Raw genomic sequence first — 26,127 nt, forward strand, 5'->3', positions numbered from 1 at the left:
TGAAATGCCAATTCTTCTTTGTAAACTTATGAGCCCAGGCAAAACTAGTGGACCCTGCAATGTTGCAGATTAACTCCAAGAGTTTAAAAAAACTGTTGCTGTTGGCAGTAATATTAATACTTGGAAACTCAATACTTAGCATTTGCCATATGAGGGTCAGGGTCTTTATAGAGATGAATTACATCTTACAAGCATCTTTGAAAGAAAAGTAAATATTTAGCTGTTATTTAATGGTTAAATAAGCTGAACCTCAAGCTCACAGAGAAAATTGATACTAGTTGTAGGCAACGGGACCAAGCCTAGCTCTCCTGAGTCCAATCCAGTTGTCTAAAAGACCATTCATCCCCTGCAAGAAGGCAGGAATTGAGTTTATTTGCCTTCCTATAGCTATTACAAGAGGGAACAATAAAGCTTTTGCACAAAGCTCTGCTGATTCTTCTGATGATCTTCTCACATCATGTTAGCATAATTATTTCTTACTCAAGCTGAGCGAAATATATTGCTTGCAGCAGGTCAGTGCTGGAACATCCACAGTATCAGGGTAGTTACTGTACCTGGTAATAGATCTTTGTGTCCTAAAGTTCTTTGTAATGAGCTTATTCTTTTAAGGTTGCTGTTTACACGGAGTTGTTAGCATTTGAGAATGTTTTCGCACTGTGCCAAGCACAATGGGAACAAATAGCTCCCTTTCAAGGACACCCTACTCCTTACTATAGTATGCAATAAGGAGAGGTGTGCTTGCCAACAACTGTATTTGGAGACTCCAGACCTCTGCTGCAAGCTGTGGTGCAGCTGAGAATCCCACAAATTATGCAGTGGCTGCTCGTCCTCACCACCCCAAGAATTTCCTGTTTTTCCCTTTGATTATCTTTGGCCACAGAACAGCTAAACTCATTGGGAGAGCTATCTAGTCACCTCTTTTTTTTTTTTTCTCTTCCAAACCTGTTCTTAGTATTTTGGTTTTGTTTTTCCCATCTTCATTGGACCATTTTAAATTGTTAAATAATTACTGGACAAAGATCTGAAATAAATTTCCCAAGTGGTTGGATGAATGAATTTTGATATAATGACATTTATGAAGGCACAACCTGTGTTGCAGTTCACTGAAAAAACCCTAGGTAGAGAATACAGCCTTTGTTTTGAATGCAATTAATATTCAGAGAAAGAAATTCTAGCTTTTGGCTAGTAGATTACAATAGAAAATCTCTTTTCACTTTCAAATGATGTGATTATTGCAACACTGGTGTCTTAGCCTATGTTCTTATACAAGCTTTGGTTTCATTCTACTCATGCAGAAGATCTACAAGCACTTGTGTTTTCTGTTTTGAACGCTTGCTACTTCCTTGACTGGACCCCTGGATAAGAGCCTATACTGCTTCTTAGCCTAGTCCAGACACTGTCTATTCTGCAGTGAAAATCTAGACAAGATCAGTTGTCTGTCAGTACTTTGCTAGTGCCATTCCCACAAACTCCCCTGGAAAACCACATGAATTCTGCAGCTGCAGCAAATAACTTGAAAATAATTCCTCATAACAAAGAAACAGCAAATAGTCCTCCAGACACTGAAAACACACATTTACCAAGCAGGACTTTGCTTGTGGAAACATCATCACTTTGGCAAGAACTAAACTGAGTTCCAGACTCAGTTAACTATGTGTGATAAACATATCCTGAAAAAATTTATACAACTTGAGCCATCAGTCTAATTTGATTTCTATTCTGTCATACAAACCAGAAAGTTTTTCTGCCTTATTTTGCTTTCTCATATGAAATTCTATGTAGTTTAATTTTGTAAGGCAAACTACGAGAATGAACATTTGCAAAACACCAGGGAGACTAAAGCTACAAAATAATAAAATTATCAGTTTAAGCACTGTTTTGTTTTGCTGCCAGTTAAAAACATGTTTTCATATAGATCCGATTAAACTGTGATACTTCAAGGTTTAAAGGAAACAGAGCATGATTTATCACAGAGAAATGTTAAATAAAGGAGTTTTTAATATGTCTGCTCATTAGATAACAAATTGCCAGTATGAGCACTTTGATGTGGTGTAATTTTTGGTTATTGACCTGCAAGAGATGATCAAGAAGATAAGATCATACAAATTAGCTTCCTGGAATTTTATGAAGCAAGGGAATTCAGTAAGTATCTTCCCAGTCCATCGGGGGTTAAATACTTCTGCTCTCTGGTAATGTCTTGCCAATTCTGAAAGGCAGAAGCTAAATATACAGACATACCTCTATAACTTTACAGATGACTCATGATAGAGTTTGTAGTGTTCACAATTGTTTTGTCTTACAATGCCTGTTAAGTACGAGTTAAATGGGGAGACATGAAGGGCTTAGATTTTGATGACTTGGTGTCTTGTATATGGAGCGATAATAATAGATTCTACATTGATGACAGAGACTAAGAAAGAAGGCAGTTTTCTGTGAAGGGTAAACTACATTTTATTATTGAACTAGCCAAAGCATGTTAACTTAAGCCAGCAGGTTAATCGCATGTCACAATTCAGTAGGGACACAATATTATCAGTAAGATTGACTAGTAGACTGGCATTAAAGAGTAATAAATGCCTAAATACCTAAGAGACTTTAAGATTCAAATTTATTCTCTGGCTTTGCGAGCGCTTCACTTAACAAAGTGCTTTTCAGCTGAAGTCCGTGGCTAATGTGCTTTTCTTACGGATCAGTCATCCTTTAGCTCCCTGGTTTTCATTCAAGCACTTCCTAGACTGAAAAAAATGTCCCAAAACTTTAAAAAGGATAGTGTTTTCATTCAACTGGACTGCTAAAAAGCTCTTGTGGCCAGATTTATTTTATAGCTGCATTAATTTTATCTCCTGAATGCAGACTATGGAGACAGTTCCTGATACTGGGACCTCGCCTGTGCTGCAGCTTTAGCCCTTCCAGTTCAGATATTTGCCTTTTTGAGGGAAACTTCCAAGTATAGTCCAAGTGGCAGAGTTCACATTTCCATGGCTGGATGATTACAATGGCTTAAATATATTTTTAACAAATATTTTATCTAATTAGTAAACGTGGCACCATAGGCGTTGGCTGAACCTAATACTGTCTATACATTGTACAGGTACATCTAAATTTGCAGTCATACTTAAGTTGCAACAGCAGCTCCTGCTTTAGTGGCCACCCTTGCTTGATTTCTTAGTTGTAGGTATGGACATTTCTTGAGCTTGGAGGAGGCAGTCTTTAAATATCAGCAATAAACTGCTTTCAGAATTATTCTATCCACTCACATTGACCACAGCAAAGATAAATTTGGCGTTTACGGTTATTTTTAGGGAGAACAATGTTTCTGAGCTTGTATTGATAATGCCATGTGTTTTGAATCTGTCATAAGAATTTCACTAAGAATGAGGAAGCTTTCAGGAAGGAGGACAGTCAACTTTTAATAGTTTCAGCATAAGCTTTTACAGCTGAAAATAGCAAGTACTTCAGATGAACCTACCTCTCTTTTTTGTTTTCAACCACTGATGTTTGCTTTAATGTATATTTCTTACTAGTTTATTTTCATGCAATTTTTCTCTTTGTGATTATTTGTAGTGCTTGACCTTGGATAAATTTGAAGGTTATCTTGATGAAACTCAACTGACTCATCAAGCCCTTCATCTGCTGGAGGAAAACAAATTCTGGGCTGGTGTGGTTTTTCCAGACATAGAGCCTACAACCAGTAGTCTTCCACCACTTGTGAAATACAAGATTCGAATGGACATAGATGCAGTGGAGAAAACAAACAAAATCAAAGACAGGTAAGTGATGGCTCCTTCTCATTTCTTGCCTGCCATAACATGAATATGAGAGACATAAGAACATTAGAACCTGCATTGGATTACATGCATGAAATCCAACTGTAGTTACCAATAGTTAGTATGTAATGCAGAGCAGAATGCATCTCCAGTTACCAGGTACTGACATGAGTGGTATCACTCTTGTGACAGTTAGGCCAGGCAGTGGATAGGTGCATGGATACATGGCAAGGGGAATGACTCTGCTCAGAATCTGTTCAGTAACCTGCTTATGTGTTTGGTTGGCTCCATCACTGGGAGATGCAGACAAGGAAGTCCTACATGGATTGCAACCCAGCTGTCCTTCACCTGGACAGCAGAACTTCACTGCTGTTCCTCCTCATATCCCCCTCAAATGGACTCACTTAAAGGAATATCAGAAATAATTTCTCAGGATTGTCTGCATAGATGAATATAATGGTGTCTGGTAGTTGCAATCCAACTGTTCCAGTTTAATCTCCAAGGATAATTGTATTCCAAATACAGTTATTTCTATTCTAGAACAGTTACTCTGCTACATGATTAATTTTTGGCCAAAATTGCTAATCTGTGTCAGTGTAGAGAGAATTAAGGAAACAAAAGAACCTTTCAGGTCATAGACTTTCTCAAGCAATGTAGTCCAACAGACCAAAATCTAGAAAAGACAATTCCAGGCAATACCCCTACAATTTCAGTAACTAAGATTTTTTTTTTTAATTCTTTATTTCCCCCCTGCGCCTCCCCTAAAGCCAGTGTTTACCCAAATTATTTCCATGTGAATTTTCTTTTGAGGTATTGGGATCCTGGTCCAAGAGCTGATCCTGTGGATGATTTGCGTTATATCTGGGGAGGCTTTGCATATCTCCAAGACATGATTGAGCATGGGATTATAAAGACCCAGACCAACACTGAAGTGCCATTAGGAATTTATCTGCAGCAAATGCCATATCCATGTTTTGTGGATGACATGTGAGTAAAAGCAGTTTCTCTTAATTCTGATGAATACTTGGATTGCTGAGTGCTTTAAGACCCTCAAGCACCAGTTCTAACCCTAGTCCTAAGGTACGTATGCAAGAGCAATAACTGAGACATAAGTGGATAAATTTGTTCTTTTCCTTACCCTGCCATAACCCAGACTCCGGAAGCCACCTTTGCCAAGATTCTACCCCTAATCCCAATCCTGGCCTTTGTTGCATCCGTGCAACCAGTGTCCAGACCTAAAATGAACAAAAAACACTAGCCCCTTAAAAGCAGTTTGCTTCCAATTTTTGCATATCATGCAAAAAATGAAAAATAATCTGGGGTTTTTTGCCTTACTTTTCCAGGCAATAATAACCTAACCTAAACCTTCACGTTGACTACAGCCAAGAATCTGTTGTCAACAGTGCACCCCAGCTATATTGCTTTGATCTCTAACAATGTCAGTCCTGGAACTACACAGGACCCAGCAAACTTGTGATCTTTTAAAAAGTTTTTTTCTAACTAAAACTAAGCCTCATGCTATAGCGTATGACCAGTGCTTGTAGCAAAACTGAACAGAAAGCACTGGCCCATGTTCGAACAAACACTGCATCCTTCAGTTAACTGTGCAGAATCCATTGAAGTGTAGTAAGCTTCTTTTCCCTAAATACATCTCTAAAAGTCAACTTTCTTTATATCCAAAGAATCATTTCCTAAAAGAAAAATTGAACAGAAAATGCTTGTCCCAATGGAATTGGTACCGCTCTTGCTATCTCTCCAAGTTTTGAAGAATCCAACAACCCAGTCTCTTAGGGGTGTTGCTAAACCCTAACCCTAGACTTAATCATATCTAGAGATACCAATACCAAAAGCTGTAGTTTTTGGTCCTTGAAGGCACCTACAGGGCTTGCAGAATCCCAAGACAACTTAGGCTCTTAAAACTCTTTCTTTCCAAAATCCCAACCACATCCTTAAACAGGATTCCATTTATAACTACATGACTAATATCTGCAATCAAACTGGATATATGGCATTTGTTTCTGTTAACATCAGCCCTTTTCCTTGCATTGTGGATGCTACAGTTTTCAACAATAACTTGATATTTTCTAACCTATTTCTCCTTAATTCCTGTCCATGTTTTTTTTTATGTTTTTTTTAAGATCATCTGGGTTTTGTCTTAAATCTCATATGAACCTAGTACTGTAGCTGCAGTTCATTATTACAGGCACCAGGAATTTCTTTCCTTGGTGAAGAGCAGAATAAAACAGCTGAAGGAGAAAGAGGTGGTTTGCTCTGTAATGAAAAAAAGAAAGAGACTGTTCTCCTGGGTGTGGAGATTTCATGGCTACATGGAAGCAGTGGGGCTGTGGACCCCCATTAGCACTGCCTGAACCAGCTTGTGTGCTCCAGATTTTATGAAGTGGTGCCTCTTCCCTGTTCACAGTGTGCCTGTTCCAATGCTGCAATCTGCTACTGCAGCTGTCTTTGTATGCATTTCACCCCACACCCCCAAAAAAAGGTGCTGTAGAAATCATTTAATGGTTCTGTCAGTGTGCTCTGTGCAGGCAAATGCTAGTACTTCGGATAACAGCAGATTGAAGACATACATAATTTGACCTGTCATTCCCATCATTCATTACCCGTTAGCCTGACAAACTGTTTCCCCTGGCAAGCCTGCTGTTTATTTCCTCCCTGCTGAGAATACTGCAGAGGCAGAAACTCCATCTGTGCAAAAGTTCCCTGAAGCCTGCAGCAGCCACTCACAGTTCAGGGCTGATACCCAAACCCAGTGATGGCCTCTGTAGATTCTGCTTAAGTGAAGCAAGTGCATCCTCATGGTAAACATGTATGTTGTGCTATGCCTGGCCTAGTGCTGGGTTACATGTGTCCATAAACAGCAAAAAAAAAAGTGTACCCCAGGCCATTCCACAAAAGCAGGGCTTTGTTTCAGCAGGCCAGATGGCTCTTCAGGAATTTTTGGTGAAAAAGTGCAGATTTTCCATTTGTTTTGACAATGGAGCAGCTATGTTAGCATATGGCAAAAATGTAGTTGTATAGGATTCAGATTTAGGAAGCTGAAGGGGATTTGCTCCTTTTTTGGTTTTAGCAGCTCTAAGCTTTTGCCCTTCAAAGAATCAAGTCCATTTAGTTTTCAGGGTAATTTAATTGAAAAATTGCAATCCCAAATTCACAGAAAATATTTTCAGCCTTTTCACCGTAGAATCTCTTTTTCACCCTGACAGCACACTTGGGGCAGTGCTTCACCAAGGATCATCTGCCAGGGCTGAGCTGCCATAGAGTCTAGGGGGAGGGATGGAGAAAGGGAGCAGTGACTTCATCACAGTACCTGAAGGGCCACCCACAGCTGCCTGTCCCAGCACTGTTGTTTTGGAAGTGGTGCTATGTGGGACAGTCCCAATGCATTTTCTGAGTCCTAGTTTGTATGAATTTCAGCAGCCTTGCTGGCAGCATCTGATGCTTTTAATGCTTAACTTGTTTAATTCTTTTGCCAGTGCACTTTTTTTATGCACTTTTTGGGTGCATAAAAAGACAGTGACACTCCCAAATTGTTAACATTAACATATGTCTTAAAATATTCTTTATACGTTATAGTAAAAGCATTATGGCAATTCACTGTGGAGAGAGGTGTATTTTCATGAGCCACCAAATGTTTTGTAGCCTTCAGTAACCCTTAGAACCTCTTTGTAAAATAGAAATAACATTTATCTGTCTCACGGGAGTGTGGTGACCATTAGTTCACTAATATTTAGTTTGCTTGTGAAGTTCACCAGCGACATGTTATTGATGTTTACACTGAGATTTTCCAGTTCCATGTTTAATAAATGCATTCTTCCCCACTCCTTTTCCTTTTTGTTCTTGCTTTTCATCTCAATATTTCTCTATTTTACCTGAATGTAATTAATTTCTCCCTTCTTCCTTTGGTAGCTTCATGATCACTTTAAACCGCGCCTTTCCCATCTTCATGGTGCTAGCTTGGATATATTCAGTTTCCATGACTGTGAAGAGTATAGTGCTGGAGAAGGAAATGCGTCTGAAAGAGGCTATGAAGAACAGGGGTATAACTAATGGAGTGATTTGGTGCACTTGGTTCCTAGACAGCTTCATCATGATGGCTGTGAGCACATTCCTCCTCACAGCGCTGATTATGGTAAGGATTGTCACCTTATTGTTGTGTTTGTGCTGCTGATGCCAGTTTGCTGTTGAGAAAGAATAGTAGCCCTTCATGGGGAGATGGGAATGGCCTGTTCTGATCGCAGCACGTAGCAGGCACTTGCTTCTTCCAAGCAGTCCTCGTGACAGCATCAGCACTTGGCAGAGACAGAAAGATAAGTTCACTGGTAAGATTTATTGTGAGATCCCCTACAGAACAATACATTAAGCTGATTTCTCTGTGTATTGTATTACCTGTAGACAGAAGCAGATCTCCCAATAAATAATAATTGCTTTAAATAGAAGGGATCATAATATGAAGAATTTTAATCTTGTAATTCACCATATGTGATTCATTTATAATATTCAGTGCTTGCCTGCTTAGAAATTATGTCACTATTTCAATGGAAAAAGAGACTGCAAGGACAGAACTTTGAGGACAGCCTGGAGGGGGACACAACAACAAAAAAAAAAACCAAATAGCACCTTTTGCTTCTCTGACTCAGAATTGCTGTAGTTTTTGTAACCTTGCAGGACAGTTTGGATGTTGTCTCTAAGGACTACATCTCTTTGTAGAGAACCAAGCTCCTCCTAGCTGCTATATTTAGTTATATAAATCTGTAGCATTTTGATAAGGAAGATGCCCTTGCATCTTTTCTGAGGTGGGGAACTGGTATTGGTATAAATGCATAGTTAGGGTTCAATCCACTCTACCTTATCAACCTGCCCTGATGAGTTGTTCCTTGCGGTTCCATTACAGCTTGGGTGGATAGAGAAAGCTTACTTTATTTGCTCCACTGGTTTAGTTAAAAACCAGGAGATAGTTAATACCAGAGAGGAATGTGCTTATACCTATAATTCACTTCCTTTCCTGGATTTCACTATGCCAATGTGAAGCACCTTTGTAAATACATTCTTATGAGCAATTGTGTCACTGTGGATAAAGAAGTCTGTCTCAGAGGCCCAGTGGGATGTAGCAACAATGTTGAGATCTATTTATGCCTTATAGACTTATTTGAGCCTTATATAAGGCTCAAAGTAAACCTGAGCCTAATAAATAGGTCTCAACATTGGTTTTGAGGAGTAAACAGATAATCAGCAGCAGCCCATGCTCTTCTTGAGAGGGAATGTTTAATCTACAAAAGCTCTAAGGAAGAAAGGTCAATAAAAGTTCAGCCAGTGGGTTAGTACACAAGGATCTCTGAGAAATTGCACTTGGATTCCTCAGCTGTGATACCCTTCTGGAGTTGGAATATCATTTAGGTGCAGAAGCTTTATAATTTTCCCATTGTTGGTTTTGTTTGGGTTTTTTTAAGATGCATTTTGTCAGGCTTCCTTCCATTGTCTTTCCTGCATATTGAGCAAGTGGATTGATGAGAAGAGATCAATGAAAATTTATTATGATAGTTCAAATAGTTTTATTTAAAATGTATGAATTTCCAAGCAGGCACATCTTGCTTGGAATCATTTGCTTATTAAGAGAGGGACAGAATGTCTGTTTTCAATCAGTTATGAACTTAATTCAGTCATTAAATAAGAATATGAACTCCACAGCCTATAGTACTAACCTGAAGTCACAACTGAGGAGCCAGGGATAAAGTTAGATGAAGGATTTGTTATTGTAGTTACCTCAGGTGTTGAAACATTACTGCCTTGGGAGAGTTAGAAGTCGCATTATGTAAGAAAGACTGGCTTATTACTCATTACAGCTTACATGTCAATGGCAATTCTGCTCTTTTCTGCTAGTTCAGAAAGTGGCAATGCTTCTGAATTTTTCCGTTTTCCTTTTGCTTACAGTGCGGACAAGTACTACATTATAGCAGTCCACTTCTCTTCTTTCTTTTCCTGCTGACATTCACCACAGCCACCATAATGCAGTGTTTCTTGTTCAGCACCTTCTTCTCCAAAGCAAATCTGGCAGCTGCCTGCAGTGGAGTCATCTACTTCACCTTGTACCTGCCCCACATTGTCTGCTTTGTCTGGCAAGACCGCATGACTGTTAATCTGAAGATCCTAGCAGTAAGCCTTTCACTTACATCGTATCTTTGGGTTCAAATTTTAGCTGCCTTTCTCACTGTTCATATGTGAGTAACAAAGCATTGCACAAGTCTTTCTGCTTTTTTTGATTGAGAGGGAGACCTCTGAATCTCTCTCAGATAATTAGGGATTGTAAGTGAATAAGCCTTTAGCAGGCCTCGTGACCAAGAGAGATTTTCGTGGCATTTAGAAAATTCTATAAAATGTATTTTACTTCTAGAAAATTCAATACGATTTATTTTACTTTTTGAATGCTGAGGAATTAACATAACATTCAAAAAGTTTTGAACACTTGGTTATAAATCAAAGCAAATTTAACTTCTGGTATGTTTAATAAATACAAAGTCAATTAATAAAATGGGTATAGTTATCTTTCTCATGTGCTATAACCTAGTTAACAGGGTAATATCTAAGGATGAGAAGAGCTCAGGTTCGCATTCCTTCTTTAGCTGAACATAGATTTAGGATTTGAACCCAAGTGCCAAAGCTCTGAGAAATATCTTCCATCTAAGAAGTGGTAGACATTCTCCATGCAGTGTTTCCTTGTTGGTTCTCTTCCATAATAGGTAAGATACTTAACAATTCAGTGGAGCTGGAAACTTCTTGCTGTTTTTTGAAATGGAACTGTGAACTTACAGAATTATTCAGACTGATTTTCTGTTGCCCAAGGAAGGGGAGCAGGTGTTTGAATCCAGTCTCCCCATCTTTGCTGAGCATTCTAACAACTTAGGTAAGAGAAGTACTGTCTTCTCATGCACTAGGAAATCTAATGAAAAAGAAAAAAGAAAAAAAAAAAACACAGAACTCTTAAAAGCTATAACTAAGTGTAAATATGGCTATTATTTAGCTTTCTTAACTGAGGTACTATACAGATGTAGTATATACCGTTTTCACTTCACCAGTTAAGGCAATAAAGAGCAAAACTTGATCCTGTCATTAAGTCAGGAAATTAGTAGGGTTGATCTCTGATAGATTCTGATTTGGGAAGAAATCTTGAGACTAGCACACCGTCTAAGCATAGAGACAATTCTTTTCTCACCCTAAAGTGAAGCAGGAGACATCCATGTAAGAAAGGTATTTGCTTGGCAGAAGGCATGAATATTTTTCTCTGTTCCCGATACATTTGGTCTTACATTTGTTGTTCAAAGGTTAGTCTCTGAAGAAGAGCTAATTACAAGGGATAGTAAGGGGCCAGATGTGCATGTGTAGGGAGCCTGAAGAAGAAATAAAAGTTTTCAAGGACAAGTAAAGTAATGAACTTTACTTAGAACTTAACGAAGAATTGAACAATGAATGTACTGCTGACAACCAAACATTTTTTATTTAGCACACTATGATCATGCCTCACGGAGAGTTGCTGTTGGTATCCCTCTTGTCCCCTCATTTTCCTAAGGTCTGGCATTCCTAAAACATTCCTGGCTGAATTATATATCCTGTGCAACAGCTCTATATCACTTCTCGCTCTGTTTTTGCAATGCAGCATTGAAAAGGATATTTGGATACTATACTGGTTTATTAGTTTGCTGCATGAGAACTAGGTAGCGCAGGCAGCAGGGGAGGGGATGGTTGTGGTTTTCCTTATCCTGAGCATCTGGTGTACTTTCTGTCGTCTTACTCATAGTGGCCCTGCCCCATACACTCAGGAAATACTTTGTTTCTCCAAGACAGGCAAAGGTGTACAACTTCTAGATGCATCTATAGTATTTTCTGAACAGAGACGTTAATGGCAAAAAACAATCTGTGAAGGTTGCCTAGTAGCTGAAGAAAGTACAGTCAAGGTTGAATTCAGTTTATTATAGCTAAATACTGCTTAGAATTACTGCCATTCAGAGGATTAAGCACCCCAGTCCAGTATAAAAGTGAAACCGCTTTTCCCTGATCGTTTGTTAGGCATTATCAAGTTTTAAAGTCCAGTCCCTAAGGGTTGTCTTTTTTGGGTGGTTGCTTTACAAAATGTCCCTCTGTATGAATTGAATGTAATTTTTCCTTTATTCCAGAGTTTGCTTTCCCAAGTAGCTTTTGGTTTCGGTACAGAATACTTGTCACGCTATGAAGAACAAGGTCTTGGTCTACAGTGGGGTAACATCAAAACCAGTCCCTTGGAAGGAGATGAATATAGTTTTCTTTTTTCCATTAAAATGATGCTTTTTGATGCTTTTCTCTATGGAATACTTTCATGGTATCTTGATAATGTTTTTCCAGGTATGTCATTTTCTTATTCATATGAAATAGTGGTGGTGGTTGTAAACTGTGTTAGTCTAATCAGTCTTCGAGTATTTCTCTGTCAGAAAAAGGGTATTTGACATTGCAGACCATCACTCTTATCCGGTATAACACCACTGGTTTATTAAATGCTTCCACTTTTCTCTCGTTCCTTTCTCCTATTTCAGTCCTGAAAAGAATGGAAAAAGAGGAAGGAGTAAGGAGGAGGATACAATTTCTGGTCCTGTTTTAAAATTTAAGTAGAAAATAAACCTGCAGAAAATGCATTTGTTAAAAGCAAATTTGTGTACATATTTTTCTTTTGAGAAGTTTCAACCATTTCTAGTAAGAATTTTTTAAATTTTTGAAAATATGGAAATAACAGTTCTAGTTCATGTATATACTATGGCCACATTAGGCCTACTGTTTCTTAAAAGATGGTACTATTTCCTGAGACACATACTGTGTCCTAGGCAGCTGTGAAAGTTCCTGTGTGAATTTATTTTATTTCTGAATGGGAATCCTGATTCTAGTGTGATTTCACAAAAGGATTTTCTTTGTTATCAACTACAAAGTTTGGGAACTTTGTGAGAAAATGGTTTGTCCTTGTAGCTTAAATGGTTATTTTGCTTCTTATTGATTATTTGCACAGTATAATAAATACAGACTCTCATGCTGTACAAGCAAGTGAGCTTTCTTTTCATTAATTAATTACTCCCACATGTGAACTGCAGTTCCAGAATGTGTTTCTTGGCAGATAGCTATCTTTTATTTTCTTTTTTTTTTATCTTGAGTGGTTACTCAGAATTTGAGATCTTGAAGATTTTCTAGCTATGAAGGAAAATTAATGATGGATAAGGTAAGATGGTGCTTGTCTGCACACATTGGATATGAAAGTTAATCCAAATCAAGACAAGATAAGGATTTGTTAAATGGTTTTAGGTGTGTCTGAGGATATTTTGCTTCAAAATTAAAATATGACCTTAAGTATGCTTTGTTTGTCTCCTTACCAAAATGAGCTATGCTACACCAAATTAATGCCTTTTCAGTTTTTAAGAAATTTGTCCTCACAAAGAAGTTTAATGCAATTTTAGCATTCTTATTTTCAAAGCTGATTTACAGTAACTTTCCTAAAAGTTTCTCTTTGGATAAGCCCATGTTGCAACTCTGGACAATGTACTATTTCCATGAACACAGAAGGAATTAAACACCTGGAGTTTCTTTGCTCATAGATCCAAGTTGGTTTTTGTTCAGCCAGCACTCTACACAAAAGTAATGCCTCTCAGGGCATTACTCATTCATTAGCCTCAGTTCCTCACAATATTTGCTCTGCGTGTCTCCTTGGCTTTCTGCTCCTCTGTTTCTGTGCAATTTGTCATAGCATTTCTCCGTCACACACATGCAGACCTATCAAATCAATGCTACAGTCTTTGAGCTTACTATATGAGTTCCCTGGATAACTCTTTGAAACAGCTCCTGCTCAAGTTTTCTCTGCAGCCAGCCACCCACTGGCACACTGGTCCTTTGGCCAGATTTGAGAAATCTGCTCCATAATGGAATTCACTTGGGCTTTGCATTCATCTTGAATGAGAAGCAGTTGTTTTAGCCACCAGCTTCAAAGGGATGTAATCCAGTCCATAACAAGCAGAAGGCAAACTGTTTATGGATGCAGACAGAGCATTTGTGTGCATTAATGGGAATATAAAAGTTTGCCTGACATACAGGGTATTTTTTCTAAGACAGAAATAAGCAGACACTTCCATAAACAGTGGTTTTCAATGTATAAAAACTGGCCATCTTTCAGTGAGCGTCACTGAATAAGGAATAATTCCCTTTGCTTATTTTTAATAAGTAACACAAGGCCAATAACATCTGGGTTCAGAAGGATGCCAGTTTTAAACATAGCAGCTCAAATCCCTGCATTCTATAAATCAATATGATCCAGGAAATCAGTGTTGACTTGCACTAGCTCTGGTCTGGCCTGACAAGAACCGATAATGTTACTGTACTTTCTCTTTTCAAAAAAGAATCAACCTGTGATAAAAAAAAAAAAAAACATTTCTGCTTACAAAAAGGATTACTCTGTTGTCACTTTTCCTGCAAGGCTGTGTGCTGAAATAACAGCTAGAGTCTCTTTTCTCATTGCCAGTGGTGAATTCAGGCCCAGGGTAGTAAGTGTAAATATAATAAGCTTTTCACTCATGTCAAGCCTCAAGTGTTAAGTGGGCCTTAAAAGAACGTGCCTGAGTGAGGCTGGGATCCTGTCTTAAGCAATCAGGATGCTCCTTGGCAGCTGCTGCCTGGTTGGTGAGGATTCAGATTGTGCCCATGTAGGGAGTAGCTTCATTCTGTAATTAAACCCTGTTCTACTTAAGAAAAGGTAAGGCTTATCAGATCACATGTTTTCTGAACATTTTACTCCTGTCCACAAGAAAAAAAAATAGTACCTGCAAACAAAATCTGTTCTGTCAGGTACTTGGTAGATGGTTTGACCTTCTCATATGCAACACTAGGACTGCAAGTGTTTATAATTATAGCTCAGACTTTGCCTAGATAAATTTGTCCTCTGTGGAATGTGTTTATGAAGTGCACTTTACCTACTTATTTTTGTTTTAGGGGACTATGGGCTACCACAGCCTTGGTATTTCCCTGTGCAGGAGTCTTACTGGTTTGGCTCTAGAAACCCAAAAGCTGAGAAAACAGCAACTGCTGATGGTGAGTTCTTTTAAAACTTTGGTGTTTAGAAGTAACTTCAAAACCACTGATCTGCTTGGAAATGTTACAGTCACCCTTATTACTTGAGCTGCTGGAAAGATTAGAGGCAGCCGTACACTGGGAATCTCAGCAGGTGCCTTTGAACTTGGAGTAGCCTGCTATTATTAGAGTTACTAGAGGTGAGTCACTGTTCCATCTGAGAGCCTTTAAATCATGCATTAACAAGAAACATCAAACCCCTGCTCTCTGACCAATACCTTTTGAGACATTGAAGGAGTTCTTATTGCCCAACACAGCATTTGTGAAATGAGTCAAAATGAAATACGACGTTGATCTGCTTTACACTGAGGCTCCCCCCATCTTTCTAAACCTGATTCTTTTCTACCTAGTTAGACACTAGGTTTTAGTGTCTAACTAAATTTTTAATTATTTTAAGTCTGTTTACTTTGGGTTTTTAAGCAAGGTCAAAATCAATGCCACCCTTGGGCCAACTTGAATGAGTGCAAAAGTCCTGCTTTTGCAGATTTTTTTTTTCTGTGCATTGGTACTGGAGTAGTTAAGAACAACATGTGGGTGATTGTATTTAAATAGGAATTAGTGCAGAATGGTGATTAATATCTGGAAGAGAGGCTTGCTGAAGGTAGTGTTTTGAAATCTGTCTTAAATTTACAAGTTAACAGTGAAACCAATCAAAATGGCAGATGAAGAAATCATTTCTTCAAGTCTTCTCATTACCATCCTTACTCTTCATCAACTCAGACATACTGCTGACAAGGCAGTGTCTAGTCAGGATGGTACCTATAAACCAGAAGGGAGTTAATCCTTTCTGTGGGCATGCTGATAATACATCCACTGCTTACACGTTTTGATCAGAAAAGAGAAGGTTATAACATTGGGATTTTCTGAAGAGGCTTTGACTTTTGGTGCATTCTGAGGAAATGAATAGGTTTTTCTTTAGACTTGCTGTGAGGATATTCAGAATGCTAGAGGCTTGTCTAGATACTATGAAGTCTGTTACCTGCTTCGACTTTGCAAATGCTGCCCACCAGATTAGAATTTGACTGTATAGGAAGGAGCAGGAAGGAGCTAAAGGAGGACTTTGAGAATGTTTGTAGATGAATGGAAAATTGCCAAAGAGCCAAATAAGATGTCAGCCACTACATTTTATTTCTATGGAATTTGAGCATATCTTCCACCAGAGCTCCTTTGACTATCTCAAATTTGGAGCACAGTTACAGGATTTAAACATTTTTTATTTAGTTTGTTTAAGCCTAAATTTAGTAGAAATTAAATCAATTTTCTGGTTATCTTTAATGCCTCATAAGTTCCGTGTGTTCTTTAATACATTTCCAATACAAGGTGGCTCATGATTTCTTAGTACCCAAATAAAAGGTTGAGAAGGCTTGAAAGCCCCAAAATACTCAGCTGCAACAGAGAAGTTTATGGCTGCTACTTTGTTGCCAAGGGTTTTTTTATTTTATGAGTTTTTAATAGCATTTTTTAGATTACTTAGATAAGCAAAATGTTTTCAAGTGAAGCCTAGAGTTTGTTTTGTAGGTGATGTTACATCAGATATCTGAGCTGATCTAACCGTTCACTGCTGGTAAAAAAAATGGGGCAATCTTGCAGTTCCCTTCCACAGCTCTCATCCAGGTTCTGCTGATGCTTATCAGTCCCTGGTAAGATTAAGAGGTAGATCCTTCTGGAAGCCACTCCCAAGAACGTGAAGGACAAGGTGATAGGAAATAATGAACATAGATTTACCAAAAGCAAATCTTGCCTAACCAGTATGATTTTCTTCTGTGATGACTGGATCAATGGACAAAGGGAGAGCAGTGGATGCCATTTAACTTGACTTTAACAAGAAATCACATAGTATTCTGATAGCCAAATCAGTGCTATACAGGCTGCTTGAGTGGACACTGAAGTCAGTGGAAGATTGACTGAACTTTTGGGCCCAAAGGATTGTGATCAGCAGTACAAAGCATAACTGGGGACCAGTTACTAGTGGTAGGGGTCTGACAGGGACTGACACTGAACTTAATACTGTTTAATGACTTTATTAACAGCCTGAGTGATGGCATAGAGGGCACCATAAGCAAGTTTGTGGAAGACACCAAATTGGGGGGAACAGTGGAGTCCAGGGCAGCTCTTCAGAGGGACCTCAACAAGCTGGAGAAATGGCTTTACAGGAACTTCATGGACTTCAACAGAAGTAAATGCATAATACTGTGTCTGGGATGGAATAACTCCACAGGACAATACAGACTGGCCAGCACCTGGCTGGCAGGCAGCTTTGTAGAAAAGGTTTGGTTGACAACATGTTGAACAGGAGTCATCAAGTGTGCCTGTGTAGCCAAGATGACCAGATGCATCCTGAACTTTATTAGCAAGAGTAGAGCCATCAGTTCAAGGGAAGTGATTCTTCCCTTCTAGTCAGCACTTGTGAGACTGCATCTGGAGTACTGTGTTGTCCAGTTTGGGAGTCCTCATTAAAAGGAAGACATAGAGTTACTGGATTGAGGTCAGTAAAGAGCCACCACATTGGTGAGGATCTGGAGCATATAACATATGAAGAGATGCTGAGAGCGCTGGATCTGCTCAGCCTTAAGAGAGAAAGCTAAGACAGAGCTAGACTTCTCAGATGTGCCTAGTAGAAACATGAGAGGATGGATAAGAGCTGGAAAAGAGGAATTCTGATTCAATATAAGAAAAAATTATTGTGAAGGTAGTTAGAACACTGGAAAGGCTGCTCAGAAAGATTGTGAAATGTCCATTTTTGGAGATAGTCACTGTGGTATGAATTTGCCCTATTTTTGGAGAATTGAACTGGAGATCTTTGGAAGTCCCTTCTGGTCTAAATTATTCCATGATTATCTCAGCCTGAGTGTGCTGATACTTATTTCATCCTCTCTTCTACAAAACATTGCCTTGGGTTATCTCAAGCAGGGACAGTTGGAAAGGTCATCTCTGATTAATTCCTTCACAGGAGGCACATGATTCTTACCTGTTTGAAGACCTAAGACTCTTCAGTGCCTCAGCTTACATGAACAACTATAGAACTTTTCTCAACTCATATCTTTTCTTCAAGGGTAATACTAAGCATTTTCTTAATTTATCATAACTGGTTAATGTGTTGGGAAGAAAACTGCATAAGAAAATGTCAGATAACGTAAATGCACAGCTGAAAATGAAGCTAAACTGGTAAATTATTTTGGAACTTTTAAAATTTACTTCTATCAGTGCACCTTTTTATCCTTCACTTTGCCATTTTAGGTGACATGGTGAACTTGTTTATGTTGCTATTTGTATACCAGGTAATTTTATACAGTTTTATGAACTAACATTTCTTATAGCAGAAAGTTATCATGAAATTTCACCACAAAAGTAAGTCCTAGGCCATCTGATAAATTACAGTTGTGCTAGTTGCACTCTAGGCTGCCAGCTTGAATGTGTGTTATGTAAACAGTTCCTTCAGGGGCTCCCTCTTCTTACACCACTGTTCTTCCTGCTTCAAGCCTGTCCCCATTAGTTATTTTATGTGACTAGTTTCCTTTGTGGCAGCAAGGTCTAAGACCAAATTGGAAAGCAAGGAATTCTTGTAAAAAAATTAGCACTAATTCATTCACTCTGGCCTGGAGCTAGTCTCTTAATCTAAGTAGCAGTTTAGCAGTTTTCTTTTCATTTAACCTTTTCTTTTTGTTTTTCTTCCTCTCACTCCCTGTAAGCCTGGGAAATGTTTGTATGGCCTTTCTCTTCATGTGGTGTAGAATTTGGTCTAGAGCTGCATGGACAAAATATAAAATATGTATCTGATACTAGTCAGGATCTTCTACTCTGAGTCTATAATTGCAAGATTGTCAGTGTCTTCCTTAGATATCTGTTCCTGACACTGTGAAGCAGTTTTTAAGCTACGTGGCTTTGAGTGTTGTGTTCCTAACCTGAGTAAAGCACCAATGATTGATGCTCTTGGAGAGCTCAAGGCTTAGGACTACCTCTTTTTCCTCAAAGCACCTCTAGAGATAAGAGGAAATTAAATTTTTGTTAATTACTGTTGGTTACCTTTGGTTTATATAGAAAAAAGTCCAGAAGCAGAAGGCTGTGTGGATCAGAAGCCCACGGAAGGGGAAAAAAATGAAAGCAGAACAAAGAAATCTGAAGAACCTGAAAAATTGGAAGAAAAGAGTGACAACCAGGGGGAGAAGGATGGTAAAAACAAACAATGTAAACACAAACGAGAAAAAGAACCCGGCCAGCAGGGGAAGCCTAAGACACATGTCCAGGACAAAGATGAAATTAATAGTAAGGAGAGAGAGCAATCTGAGTGCTTCTGAGATATTATATTCATTTTACTTCATAACAAGCTAGACGTGGGAATGATTTGAGTCAAACTATGAGAGCCCAGTAGGCTTCGAAGGATAGCATGTGACTGCTAGCACTAAGCACAGGAGAGGCACTGACTCTCCCAGCTACCCTCTTGCTGGTTCCTCTACATTCACAATTCCTTAGAATATTTTAGCCACTACGTGTAGGAGAGCTGCCTTCCAGAAAAGCTCTGTAACTTGTGTTTTATTGTACAAATGCAGGCTGCTTCTATAGCAAGTTAGTGTTCATGCTGAGGGAAGCCTCAGAGACACACACGTTGACTTATTAGACTTAAACAGAGCCATGACTTCTATAAAAATATTTATGCTGACAGGAATGTTTTTCCCTCCTAGCCCCCCCTTTTCTTTTTTTGCCTATCTTTAATGAGTCTTGCATCTGTAGAGAAAGGGTTGTTTCAAAGGGATTTATCTGAAGTGTTCTGTGTGTCTGTCTGCAGCCTTTTCTGATGCTGACATTAGCCACCACCTAAGAATTCCTGAATGACCTGCCTTGTTTTCAAGTCCCAGTGTCATCTTTTGTGGGGTGCCAGAGGAGTTTTCTGTATGTGATGCTCAGAGGAATGCATGTGGATTCTGTAGCAAAAGTAACTGCTACAGACAGCTCTGGGCCCACTCTGACTCTCTTGAAAAGCTAGAGATAAAAGTGAGCTCCTCACGTAGGCACTGAAAACATGCATTCAGGGTGAATGGAAACAGGACAGAACTTCAAAAGAAAAAAGACAGGCAGAGGGCAAAGGTTATTTCATCCAATCTTCTCCTAGTACTGCCTTATCTTTGTGGTGCTGTAGTCAGCTCCCAGGCCACATAGGAAGGGCTTTGCCTGTCATTGCACAAAAAAGCCTGCCTTCCCTTTCAACCAGCCACACAGGAACTGGGAGACATGTAGAGAAACGAAGAGCAGACCTGATATGGTTCAAGGACACAGTTTTCAAAATGGCTTCATGTAAGACTAATGGGATGGGAAATGGAGAGTACTTCTACTGTTTTAACTCTAGTGCAGTATAATACCAGCACAGGCTAGCAGAGCAGGGCAGACACACTATAAATCTGTCCTAATTGCTTGATATATTTTAATCAGAGCTTTTACCAAAGCCCCATCCACATCCCCCACAAATGCTGCCATCTCTGAAGAAAGACCTAAATGGCCCAAAATTGCACTGAGGGTATAGGATCAGAATGGAGAAATAATGAATCTCAAAAAAGGGAGTTCAACCCTCAACCAGTATCCTTCAGGTGATGCAAAGTAGATACTGGGGGAGATCATCAGAGAACTTGCCTCAGAACTTGTCAGTGACTCTTGCAGGCAAGTATGAATTGAGCTCATGATAAATACAAAAGCGAGGACGGTACCTCAATTGCCACTATATGCAGAACTATCTAGCTAGTGTCCACATGAACTTCTGTAAATACAGGGATGTTTGTATTTGATGCAGTAAGGTAAAAGGAAACCTAGATTCCTTCACAAAGCAAAAGAAAAGTTTGTCATAAACATAATTTTATTTAAAGTAAAGCTACCCATTCTAGATTATTTCAGCTGGTCTGTATAATACATAGTGGTCTCATGTACAACATACTCAGGACTTTTTCCTGAGTATCGTTTATAATGACAGTCATACAAGCCACTGATGGAGGTGGGACTGGTTTCACCCAGATGGCATTGGCTGCTCTCCACACAGGCCTGCTGGGTACTGAACAATTTAAGTAAACTGCAATTGCAAAACAAGCCTCCCTACAAAGCCTTAAGCATTCTGTGTAAACAAAAGTGAACAGGGTCTTTAGTTTAAATTTCTCAACTCCCATAATTCACATTGCCCAGGGGCTTAATTTACTTCAAAGGAAGTTTGTTTTGTCTAGAAGCTGATGCAATAAAACATTCTGATGGTGCTATTTACAGTAATGCATTTTTAATCCTGAGAGAAAGCCATCCCATGTAGTGCTTATGTTAGGTACTGCCTAAGTCTTGAGCTGGCCTCAGCAAGGGGGTAAATTTCACCTACCAGGATAAAAGACAAATGTTGTGGGTTTTTTTAAAGCATCATGATAAAAGAATGCACAGCTGGGCAGATGGTTTGAATGGCAGATTTCAACCTGGCTAGAAAGGCAACGTGCTGATTGTTTAATGTAATCTCTCAGCCTATCTAAGTTTCTACAGACAGCAATCCCAAATAATCTTCCTGCTACACAATGAAAACAGAAAACATGTTTAGCTTTACCTGATCCAATGAGTTACCTCTCCACAGACCATTACAATTCTGGGCTCTGCTTCTCCTGTCATTGATATGTGGGTGAATCTCAAGAAATTGCACTGCAGTTAGAAATCTTGCCTCTGTTTGGTACTGATGTGACTGGAGAACCTGGCCCTGGCACATGGTGCTGTATTTTACTGGGTATGTGCTGTTGCTTCTGCACTTACTGAAGTGTCGTCATCTGAACTGGGATTAAAACATGCTTCTATTCTTTTTTTCATTCTTGATTTCTTGCCTTTTAAGTAAATACCTTCTTCGAGCCAGAGCCAACAGGATTGATTCCAGGAGTGTGCATTCAGAACCTGGTGAAGATTTTTGCTAACAGGCCCAAGCCAGCGGTAGATGGGATGAATATTACTTTTTATGAGGGCCAGATCACAGCCTTCCTTGGTCACAATGGAGCAGGAAAGACAACCACCATGTAAGTCTGTATTTGAGAAGCTGCAAATCCAGGGAGGTGCTCTATTGCTCTGTCCAGAGGAGCAGTCTTCTCTCTTCACTCTTCCCTTGTCTCTCTACCATCCCTGCAGCTAGCTTGACACACAACATCAAGTTTTTCCAGACAGGGAATTGCTGCCCCGCGGCAAAGAGAAGATATCCTGGATTAGCTAAAGCCCTGGGAGGGAGGCAATGCATGACACAAACAAGTGAAAGTCTAGAGAGAAGGAAGCAATTCTCTCCCCTCAAATTCATTTTGCTATGGCCAAACTCCTGATAGGTGAAGAGAGAGGAGGATCTTCTGGCTGAAAGAGCTGAAGATTTGAAAGCCACCACACTCTACGTGTTCTTGGTTTCTCTGTCTAACTGGCTTTGTCAGTCACGTTTTTTGGTCTGTGTGGAAAGGAGTATAAAATATAGGGCCTCTTTAGACAAAGTGGTTACATATATGCAAGATCCATGTCCACATTAAAATGTCCCTCTAGTCCCTAGCACCTAAGGAAGCTGAACTTCAGGAATGTTTAATTTTGTTTACATGGAACTTTATTTGGCAAAATAGGATTAATTGGTGAAGAAACCATTTCATGGGTCTGTGACAAGTTCACCAAACATTGAAAGAACTGAACTGTTTCATTATGTTTGTCAGCAGAACACTTTAGGTTTTTTAATTAAAAAATACTTTTATTTCAAATGCACTTTAAATTGCCTTTTTATTTTTTCAGTTTGTCCACAAGAAATATGTTTGACCCAAAATAAAAGCATTCTAATCTGCTGAAATGTTTTCTAAATTTGTTTTTCTATTTTCCTAATAAAAAACAAAAACTATTGCTTTGAAATTTTCGGAATGGAAAAATCCATTACTCATCCAAATATAGTAACAGGTTCCACCCATTTGCAACGTAACATTTGGCCCCCTTCCATTTCACACAAAATAAAGGTGTCAGGCATGAGTCAACATGGCTGGAGACCTCAATCCATTATTCTCTATCTTTGTCCTAGTGAGCTCATTTTAGACCCATTTGTACACAGGGTTGATGTAACATGCTGAACAAACTAGTCTGAAACAGAGTAGCTGGCCAAAAAATTTTTTTTTTACTGCAGGCCAGAACCATATAGACAGGTGTATTGAAAATTATGTTAGGAGATCCTCAAGACTCTCACTGTAGCAGGGCAAGAGTATTTATATCTATGCTTTTTAATGGAGTTGTTTCATCAAGGCTCATAGTAAGAAGTCGTCATGCTCCATCTAGTGGAATCATGCAATGCATCTTCTAATCTGACACAGAAAGATAGGAGAGTGGGAATTTCCTCATTTTGTTTTCCCAGGTCGATACTGACAGGCCTCTTCCCACCCACCTCTGGAACTGTGCTGATTGGCGGCCTGGATATTCAGACTCACATGGACTCCATTCGTCACAGATTAGGCATGTGCCCTCAGTACAACATCTTATTCAATCAGTAAGTATCATTCCATACTAGCTTTAAGAATAAGGGTCCCAGTCTGCATACTTGACACATCCCCAAGGCTTGTGGTGTTTTTCTTACTGTGATGGCAGTAGATATATCTGAGGGGCATTTCTCCAGCTCTTAACACATGCATAGGCTAGATGTTGTCCTTCTCAAGTAGAAATCTCCATTTAACTGAGAAAAAAGGAGTTTCCAAGGAAAATGACAGTGCTCTTGGTGTTGGTCTTTTCTGTTGCAGTGTGGGTTAGCAGGAGTTCAGCTTGGGCATTCATGCACTACAAATTTAGGTCTCCTAAAGCAAAAAAAATCTGAGCCAATAGTGCAGTAGCAGGATATTTTTATGCCCGTTTTGCACTACCACCCTACCATTTACTACCTTCTCAGGTCATTTCCAGCTACACTGCCATCAATTTGTGTTTATCTCAACAGCAGACTCTTCCTTAATGCAGCTACTCACATTAGCTCCCATTTTATTCCCATAAATGGGTAGCTTGATGCCACCTATCTATACCTGTTCCTTTAGGGGTGGGTTCCACTTTAAAAAGGCGGAGAAAGAGCCTATGACTTTTTAGTGAAGTGTGTTGACCCCAAAGAAGATCTGTGATACAGATTTAGGGTAAAGCAGCCCGTCTTCTTTTAGCAAGGTAAAGCTAGAGTGAATTTATTGCTGCTTGGGAAAAAAAATCTGCTTATTCATTTAAATTGCCTTGGTGCCTTTCTGTCTGATTTCACAGCCTTACTGTAGCAGAGCACATCTTGTTTTATTCTCAACTGAAAGGGAGATCCAGGGATGAAGCTGAGCAAGAGTTGGAAACAATGCTAGAAGACATGGGCCTCACCCATAAGAGGAATGAAGAGGCTCAGAATTTGTCAGGTGCTCACAGGATTGTTCTAAGATGTTTTTGCTGCTGCCTTTTCTTTTGTCTTTGGGCAATTATTGTTCGAATTACATGTTTGAGGCCATTACTGTGCACTGGGGAGGTCTTTACTCTCAAAGAGTAAATGGGACTGTCCAAATAGTAAAAGTAAAGCTGGCACAAACTGTCCCTAAAGCTTCTGTTTCTTATAAATGTACAACAAATTCAAATATACTTAAAGCTGCTATTTTTAAATGAGTATAAAAAAAATAATCTGTCGATGTAAGAAGAAAACAAAATACAATATTCTATTATTTCAAGGCAAATGGAATATTATACTATCGCGCTGCTCCACTGTTTGGATCAGTACTCTATATACTGTATTACTTGGTAGGAGTAATTTCTTTTATTCTAAAGTTACAAATGCATGTAATGTATTTGAACATACTTCACTTTCAGATTCAAAAGCCGATTTGAATAAACAGCCAAGTGTTCTTATACTACTTTGTCCTGATTGCAACTATAAAAGTTGGCTAGCTTCAGATGAGAACATGAAAATTCCCTATCTTCCTGCTTTTGCTTCTGGCAAGAAGCAGAAAATGCAATGTGTAGGTGAAACCCATTTTTAAAAAGCAATAATTTTTTTTAACAAGCTGTTCTGAACTTCAGAAGAAAAATGTGACTATTGATTTAACTTTGCAGAAATGTTTGTCTGGGGATGGGTTTTGTTTTACTTGTATCAGTTTGTCTCCGCACTGAAAAGCGGTGCTAATTACATCCCTGACACTTACCTAACTCATCAGAGACTCCTGGATGTGTCTGTCCTCTGATAGGTGGAATGCAAAGGAAACTGTCTGTTGCCATTGCTTTTGTGGGTGAAGCAAAAGTGGTAGTCTTGGATGAGCCCACTTCTGGAGTTGATCCATATTCCAGGCGATCTATCTGGGATCTTCTGCTGAAGTATCGCTCAGGTAACAGGTTTGAGAGTGGAAATTGATTGCTTTCTTTTTAAAACGTGTCATAGATGCAGCATGTGCCTGCTGTGTAAACTGTCATGAGTAGTGAGATATGAATACAAGTAAACAAGGTTCTTTGAACAGATACCTATGGATGTGGCAAACCTGGACCTGGTGCTGGTGCAGAGAAAACCCTGCATAAATTGTCAGAAAACGAAGAACAATTTTGAGTTCCAGAGAGAGTCCATGCCTTGAACATTACTCCTTATTCTTTCTAGGCAGAACCATCATCCTCTCAACCCACCACATGGATGAGGCAGACATCCTTGGAGACAGAGTAGCCATCATATCCCAAGGGAAACTCTTCTGCTCAGGCTCTCCTGTATTCCTAAAGAACTGTTTTGGGTCTGGCTTCTATCTCACTCTTGTTCGCAAGATGAAAAACACCAGAACTGGAAGGGCTACAGTAAGTATGTAGCTTCCTCCCTGCACATGTAATCTGAAAAATACTTACACATATTCATGCACTGCACTAAGGTAGAAAGCAGTTAAATGCTACTTGAGGCTGTATACAAAATTAACTTCAAAATGAAGAAAGCAATGAGAAAATTTGATTACACCTTATGAAATTCTATTGATACATGAGTCTCTGTAAAAATCTTCTCTGGTTTTATAAATTCAGCCAGACAGGTGAAAATAATAGGTGGATATGAAGCCCTCAGTGGTCTATAGTTCACTCTCATCAGTTAAGTATGTCAAACTCTTACCAATCAAGTTGCCTTTGCCCATACACGTATCTTTCTGATGCTTGCTTTACTGGGATGTAAACATGGTGTAGTCTAGTAACTAGCTCAGATACCAGAAAAGTCTACATTTATCCATATCTAAATAAGCCTCGCACAGCTTGA

At 39.1% G+C, this 26,127-nt stretch overlaps 1 protein-coding gene across 1 annotated transcript in view; it reads left to right on the forward strand.

The window, feature by feature from the left end:
- The window catches only part of ABCA4 (ATP-binding cassette, sub-family A (ABC1), member 4), a gene marked incomplete at its 5' end in the record, with an annotated part of 71,312 nt that overhangs the window by 20,042 nt on the left and 25,143 nt on the right, over positions 1–26,127 (forward strand). Inside the window, 11 exons of the mRNA XM_010287456.1 lie at positions 3,565–3,770; positions 4,578–4,754; positions 7,692–7,914; positions 9,714–9,935; positions 11,951–12,155; positions 14,772–14,870; positions 21,745–21,922; positions 23,266–23,397; positions 24,141–24,280; positions 25,097–25,234; positions 25,498–25,685. Of these exons, the coding sequence (XP_010285758.1) occupies positions 3,565–3,770; positions 4,578–4,754; positions 7,692–7,914; positions 9,714–9,935; positions 11,951–12,155; positions 14,772–14,870; positions 21,745–21,922; positions 23,266–23,397; positions 24,141–24,280; positions 25,097–25,234; positions 25,498–25,685 (1,908 nt within the window). The remainder of the gene's footprint in view (positions 1–3,564; positions 3,771–4,577; positions 4,755–7,691; positions 7,915–9,713; positions 9,936–11,950; positions 12,156–14,771; positions 14,871–21,744; positions 21,923–23,265; positions 23,398–24,140; positions 24,281–25,096; positions 25,235–25,497; positions 25,686–26,127) is intronic.

The sequence above is a fragment of the Phaethon lepturus genome, unplaced genomic scaffold, assembly GCF_000687285.1.
Source record: "Phaethon lepturus isolate BGI_N335 unplaced genomic scaffold, ASM68728v1 scaffold37275, whole genome shotgun sequence".
NCBI classification, from domain to species: domain Eukaryota; kingdom Metazoa; phylum Chordata; class Aves; order Phaethontiformes; family Phaethontidae; genus Phaethon; species Phaethon lepturus.